Genomic DNA, 7655 nt, shown 5'->3' with positions numbered 1-7655 from the left:
TATTTAACCTCCTCTATCTCCTACTTAACCTCCTCTCTCTCCCTATTTAACCTCCTTCTTTCCTATTTAACCTCCTCTCTCCTATTTAACCCTCTCTCTCTCTCCTATTTAACCTCCTCTCTCTCCTATTTAACCTCCTCTCTCTCCTCCTATTTAACCTCCTCTCTCTCTCCTATTTAACCTCCTCTCTTCCTATTTAACCTCCTCTCTCCTATTTAACCTCTTCTCTCCTCCTATTTAACCTCTCCTCTCTCTCCTATTTAACCTCCTCTCTCTCTCCTATTTAACCTCTTCTCTCTCCTATTTAACCTCTCTCTCTCTCTCCTATTTAACCTCCTCTCTCTCTCCTATTTAACCCCTTTCTCTCTCTCCTATTTAACCTCCTCTCTCTCTCTCTATTTAACCTCCTCTCTCTCCTATTTAACCTCCTCTCTCTCTCTTCCTTTTGTTTTCCTCTCTCTTTGTCTTGGTTTGATTTGGGCTTTTTGATAGAGGGTTGATAATATTTCAGTAAAACTAATTGTCTCTTTCCCTCTCTCTCTTCTGATCACACACACACACACACACACACACACACCACACCACACCACACCACACCACACCACACACACCACACCACACCACACACACACACACCACACCACACCACACACACACCACACCACACACACACACCACACCACACCACACACACAAACACCACACCAAACCACACCACACACACACCACACCACACCACACCACACCACACCACACACACACCACACCACACACACACACCACACCACACCACACCACACATCCATACATCGCTGCTGTAGAATAACTTCATCAACCTGAGTTTCCTTCGACTGTTTCGAGCGGCTCGTCCTCACAAGCTACTGAGACAAGGAGAGACTATACGCATCCTGCTCTGGACTTTCGTCCAGTCATTTAAGGTACACACACATAAACACACACACACACACACACACACACACACACACACACACACACACACACACACACACACACACACACACACACACACACACATACATACATGAACAAACACACACAGCTTTTCCTTTCCTATGTCCAGTCTGATATGGGCAGTTAAGCTGTTTGTAGTCTTAACACTGAAAATGTACTTCCCTGTGTGTCCACCGGTAGGCGCTGCCCTATGTGTGCCTCCTCATTGGCATGCTGTTCTTTATCTACGCCATCATTGGGATGCAGGTGAGTACTGCTGACATAGCCTCTGTAATAAAGCATTTATTCAGAAAATGATTTCTATTGATGCCAATAGCCAATGATGGATGTCAATAGTCAGAATTCAGCCCTAAATGATCACTTCCTTTACCTCTGTGTGTGTGTATAGTTGTTTGGTAATCTTGCACTGGGCGAGGACGAAGGCAGTGCCATCAACGAAAACAACAACTTCAGGACTTTCATCATGGCACTCATGTTACTATTCAGGTGGGTTATCTACTCTCTCTCTCTCTCTGCTTTCATATGCTCCTTCTCTCCTTTCCTCAATATCCATGCTCTCTCTTTCCCTCATCCTCTCCCTCACCCTCTCTCTTTCCTCACCCTTTTCTCTCTTCCCTCGCCCTCTCTCTCTTTCCCTCACCCTCTCTCTCTTTCTCTTCCCTCACCCTCTCTCTTTTCTCTTTCCCTCACCCTCTCTCTTGTATTTCCCTCACCCCCCTCTTTTCTTTCTTTCCCTCACCCTCTCTCTCTTTCTTTCTTTTTCCCTCACCCTCTCTCTCTCTTTCACTCACCCTTTCTCTCTTTCTCTTTCCCTCACCCTCTCTCTCTCTTTCTCTCTCTTTCCCTCCCCCTCTCTCTATTTATCTCTCTTTCCCCTCACCCTCTCTCTCTTTCGCTCTCTTTCCCTCACCCTCTCTTTCTTTCTCTCTCTTTTTCCATCACCCTCTCTCTCTCTGTTTTCTATTATTCTCACTCCTCTATCTTCTCTCCCACACTGACACACATGTTTTTGTTTGTTTTTGTCCATGTGTATGCATCCGTATGTGTGTGTGTGTGTGTGCGTCCGTTCATGTGTGTGTGTGTGTGCATCCGTATGTATGTATGTGTGTGTGTGTGTGTGCATGCATCCGTTCGTGTGTGTCTGTGTGTGTGTGCGTGTGTGTGTGTGTGCGCGCGTGTGTGTGCACGTGCGTGTGTGTGCGTGCGTGTGTGTGTGTGTGCATCCGTACATGTGTATGTGTCTGTTCGTGTGTGTGTGTCCTGTACCAGGAGTGCGACAGGTGAGGCGTGGCATGACATCATGCTGTCGTGTCTGGGGGGTAAGAAGTGTGACCCAGACTCAGGGAACACAGAACCAGAGTGTGGCAGCACCTTCGCATACACATACTTCGTCTCCTTCATCTTCTTCTGTTCTTTCCTGGTAAGAGGACTAATCAAACCCTAACCCCTAGCCCCTAACCCCTATCCCTTATACCCTAGTCCAGCATTTCTCAAATTCAGGTTGTTGTTTCTTTACCCCAGCAGTACACAGCTGATTCCAATAATCAAAGCTTGATGATGAGTTGGTTATCTGAATCAGCAGTGTAGTGCTGGGGGAAACCACAACGTGCCCACAGGGGGGGACCCAGGACCCAGTTTGGGAAACCCTGCCCTAGCCCCTCCCACTAGGACCTTCACATACAGCATTTCATCTTCCTCTGTTCTTTCCTGGTAAGGGGACTAGCCCTAGCCCTTAGACCCTAACTTCTATACCTAACCCTTAGACCCTAACCTAACTCCTAGATCCGAGACCCTAACTCCTAGCACCTAGACCCTAACTTATAGACCCTAGCACCTAGACCTAACACCTAACATCTAGACCCAACTCTTAGACCCTAGCCCCAAGACCCTAACTCTTAGACCCTAACTCTTAAACCCTAGACCATAACTCTTAGACCCTAATTCTTAGACCCTAACTCTTAGACCCTAACTCCTAGACCCTAACTCCTAGATCCTAACTCCTAGATCCTAACCCCTTACTCCTAGACTCTAACCCCTAGACCCTAGATTCTAACCCTTAGACCCTAGACCCTAACCCCTAGACTCTAACCCCTAGACCCTAACCCCTAGACCCTTACTCCCAGGTTGTATAGAAAGCTAGCTAGCTGCATCCTATTAAACCTGTCGCCTGGTTTGCTTGGTTAGCTAATAGCCAATGCCATTGCAAGCAAGGTAGGAATTACCTTAAATAGCTAAATGGTTAGCTAGCTAGCAAGCTGCATGCATGGCTCTGAGTCTGGCTGGCACTAGCAAGAGTATGTTGATTTTAATTGTTGAATTGTTGGGTAGCTAGTTAGTTATCTATCTAGTTGTAGCCAGAGGACTTTCTACAACTTCTAGCTAGCTAGCAGCATTATAAAAGCTAGCTGCAGACTGCAGACACATTGGCTACCTAGCAACATGACAGAATGTATTATTTCTGGAGACAGTGTAAACGCAATTTGAGCTAGCCCAGCAAGGCCAGCCCAGCAAGGCCAGCCCAACAAGGCCAGCCCAACAAGGCCAGCCCAGCAAGGCCAGCCCAGCAAGGCCAGCCCAACCCTGGTTAACTTTAAAGTGCCAATGGAAACAAGGCTTCAGTAGTTCTAGAAGAGGATATTCAGACACTCTTGGAGGACAATGGAAGTTGATTTGAAAATGCTTCTTTAATTTTCAATCCAATCTGTTTCAGCCTGTAATAACTGGGTCTGGTTGAATGGATTTGTACAAATCAGTGAACAGGTCCCAGACTTTGTAATGTTCCCGTGTTGCATAACATTTGTAATTGTCTCTTTTTGGTATCTAATAATTGTTGCTGTTAATGCTGAATCTGTTTTTGATAGTGTTTGTTTGTGTGTGTGTGTGTGTGTGTGTGTGTGTGTGTGTGTGTGTGTGTGTGTGTGTGTGTGTGTGTGTGTGTGTGTGTGTGTGTGTGTGTGTGTGTGTGTGTGTGTGTGTAGATGCTGAATCTGTTTGTGGCTGTCATCATGGATAACTTTGAGTACCTGACCAGAGACTCATCTATACTGGGTCCTCATCACCTGGACGAGTACGTCAGGATATGGGCCGAGTATGACCCCGCTGCCTGGTGAGTCACACACACACAGATATACACAGGTACACACATATACACACACACACACACACACATAAACGCACACAGACACACACACACAGTTACACATAAACGCACACAGATACACACAGGTACACACACACACACATAAACACACACAGACACACACACACATAAATGCACACAGACACACACACACAAACACACACACATAAACACACACAGATACACACAGGTACACACATAAACGCACACAGATACAAACAAGTACACACACACACATAAACGCACACAGACACACACACACATAAATGCACACAGACACACACACACAAACACACACACATAAACGCACACAGACACAGGTACACACACACACACAAACGCACACAGACACACACACACACACAGTTACACATAAACGCACACAGATACACACAGGTACACACACACACATAAACGCACACAGACACACACACACATAAATGCACACAGACACACACACACAAACACACACACATAAACGCACACACACACAGATATACACAGGTACACACATATACACACACACACACACACACATAAACGCACACAGACACACACACACAGTTACACATAAACGCACACAGATACACAGGTACACACACACACACATAAACACACACAGACACACACACACATAAATGCACACAGACACACACACAAACACACACATAAACACACACAGATACACACAGGTACAAACGCACACAGATACAAACAAGTACACACACACATAAACGCACACAGACACACACACATAAATGCACACAGACACACACACACACACACACAAAACACACACACAGGTACACACACACACACAAACACACAGACACACACACACACACAGTTACACATAAACGCACACAGATACACACAGGTACACACACACACATAAACGCACACAGACACACACACACATAAATGCACACAGACACACACACACAAACACACACACATAAACGCACACAGACACACACACACACACATAAACATACACAGATACAAACAAGTACACACACACACATAAACGCACACAGACACACACACACATAAATGCACACAGACACACACACACACACACACAAACACACACACACATAAACGCACACACACACACAGACACAGGTACATATAAACGCACACAGATACACACAGGTACACACATAAACGCACACAGATACACACAGGTACACACACACACACAAACGCACACAGACACACACACACACATAAATGCATACAGACACATAAACGCACACAGACACACAGACACAGGTACACATAAACGCACACAGATACACGCAGGTACACACACACATAAACACACACACACACACACACACACTGCTGTAGACACTATCACCGATGTACATGTGTATAGACTATTCATGTTTAATCAAATGGACATAATGTTTTGTTCATTTACACTTGACTAATGTACGTACTGATAGGCACATACAGATCTACACTTACGTCAAACTCATATATGGACACAGCATCATACACATGATTAACATTGTTGACTGTACAGTACCACTAGCTAACCCATGCCTTTCTCTCCGAAAACACTTTTGCTCTAGCTTCTCATTCTAACCTTAAACCCTTAACTGAAAGCGCAAACCTGACCCCAGTCATGTGACCAGTCACATGACAGAGGAGACGATTTCAACTGATAATAAACCATGGAGTTAGATAGAGGACTGTAGATGGATTTAACCCATTTTGACATTGCTGTCACAGACACCATAATGGCACAGATACAAGTATGAGTCCTCTATCTAACTCTATTTAATAAACTGCCCATTTACGGACGTGGGAGTTTAGTGATACTGATGATAATGATGATGGAGTTAACAGGAACAGGTGCTTCTGCACCTGACCAGCCGTCCTGTCTCTCGTCTTTCTTGCCCTCCTTTATCGTTCTCTCTCTTTCTGTTTCCGAAGTGTTGATATTGTGGAGGCCCTTAAATCTATGTACTGTGACTACCCGGCCGTAACACTCCCTCAATGTGTGTGTGTGTGCCTCTCTCCAAGTGCACTTCCACCAAATGTACCGGTTAACAGAGCTAGAGGGAGGGGGGGAGAGATGGTAAAAGAAGACAAGGGCAGAGAGAGAGAGAGGAAGAGAGATTGTCTGCATTGTGGTTCTTTGTATCACTCATTGCTGCATGGTTAACGTTTCTATTGGCAACCATTGGCAGTTTATGGCAACACCAGGAAAATACACACCCTGTATTTTGATACTGAGAAAGCAATTTTCTCTCTTTTTCTTCAATATATCTCTGAAGATGTACTGATAGACATACAGATTTTACTATCATGTAGTTGGAGGAAATATGGACAGGGAAGAAAGATGTCTTTGAGTAAAAAAATATATGTAGTAAAATGTATGTAGATTATATCTGGATTTATATGTAGAAACATATAAATAGAAACATATATGTTGAATTATGTATGAAATTAAATGTAGAAAAATATATGTAGAAGTATCTATGTAGATTATATGTTGAATTATATGTAGAAAAAATATATATCAGAAATGTGGAAAAACGTTTGTGTTTGTGTGTGTGTGTGTGTGTGTGTGCATGCTTGTTAGACTGATTTATACCATGTGTGCATGCTTGTTAGACTGATTTATACTCTTGTTCTCCTCTGTGCTCTCTCACTCTGTCTATCCTCCCTCTCCCCTCCCTCTCTCTCACTCTGTCTATACTCCCTCTCCCCCTCCCTCTCTCACTCTGTCTATCCTCCCTCTCCCCTCTCTCTCTCTCTCTCTCTCTCTCTCTCTCTCTCTCTATCCTCCCTCTGTCTATCCTCCCTCTCCCTCACTCTGTCTATCCTCCCTCTCCCTCTCTCTCTCACTCTGTCTATCCTCCGTCTCCCCCCTCTCTCTCTCTCTCACTCTGTCTATCCTCCCTCTCCCCTCTCTCTCTCTCACTCTGTCTATCCTCCCCCTCCCCCTCCCTCTCTCTCTCTCTCTGTGTATCCCTTCCTCCTCTAACCTCCCTGTATTCTTCTTGCAGCGGGCGCATACATTATAAGGATATGTACAGTTTATTGAGAGTAATCTCCCCTCCTCTGGGCTTGGGCAAGAAATGCCCTCATAGGGTGGCCTGCAAGGTTTGGACCCAACTATAACACAACGTTTACGCAACCTGCTCGTTCTGTCTCTCACTCAGAGACTTGGGAATGAATGTTACGCTCTATCTCTCTCTTTTTCTGATTTTCGTTCATCACTTCTTCTTCATGGTCATTTCTTATTAGATTTTTGGTTTGGTTTGTAGTCACCCATAGTCACCATCTTGCTTTGGTTTTCTTATTAATATTGGTATGCATTCTTGATTATGATAGAGGAGAAATGTTTGGGACAATGCAGAACACACCACACCTGTTTTAGTAGCAACTGTCTGAAGCATGATGTTGTAGGCGTGCACTGCACTTGCTATCTGTACTGTACTCACTAAATGAACAAACGATTCACTACCACAAAACGATTCACTATTACAAACGATTCACTACTAAACGATTCACGACTTGCACATTT

General features: G+C 44.6%; 1 protein-coding gene across 1 annotated transcript; it reads left to right on the top strand.

The window, feature by feature from the left end:
* The first annotated feature begins 458 nt into the window (after positions 1–458).
* Positions 459–7350, top strand: LOC135530405 (voltage-dependent P/Q-type calcium channel subunit alpha-1A-like). Its single transcript, XM_064958738.1, has 6 exons — positions 459–938; positions 1153–1218; positions 1361–1458; positions 2242–2392; positions 3951–4078; positions 7135–7350. The coding sequence occupies exons 2-6, from the start codon at positions 1183–1185 to the stop codon at positions 7247–7249; spliced, it is 528 nt and encodes a 175-aa protein (XP_064814810.1). The 5' UTR covers positions 459–938; positions 1153–1182; the 3' UTR covers positions 7250–7350.
* Positions 7351–7655: the final 305 nt, after the last annotated feature.

This window comes from Oncorhynchus masou, unplaced genomic scaffold (assembly GCF_036934945.1).
Source record: "Oncorhynchus masou masou isolate Uvic2021 unplaced genomic scaffold, UVic_Omas_1.1 unplaced_scaffold_1334, whole genome shotgun sequence".
Lineage (NCBI taxonomy): Eukaryota > Metazoa > Chordata > Actinopteri > Salmoniformes > Salmonidae > Oncorhynchus > Oncorhynchus masou.
This window is presented reverse-complemented; position numbering and strand designations above follow the sequence as displayed.

What these genes read in the sequence shown, in the direction of transcription:
- LOC135530405 (XM_064958738.1), top strand. Translation starts at nt 1,183, where the DNA reads ATGCTGTTCTTTATCTACGCCATCATTGGGATGCAG. An exon ending in ACGCCATCATTGGGATGCAG is followed by an intron (nt 1,219 to 1,360) that starts GTGAGTACTGCT and finishes GTGTGTGTATAG; the next exon opens with TTGTTTGGTAATCTTGCACT. An exon ending in GAGTATGACCCCGCTGCCTG is followed by an intron (nt 4,079 to 7,134) that starts GTGAGTCACACA and finishes TTCTTCTTGCAG; the next exon opens with CGGGCGCATACATTATAAGG.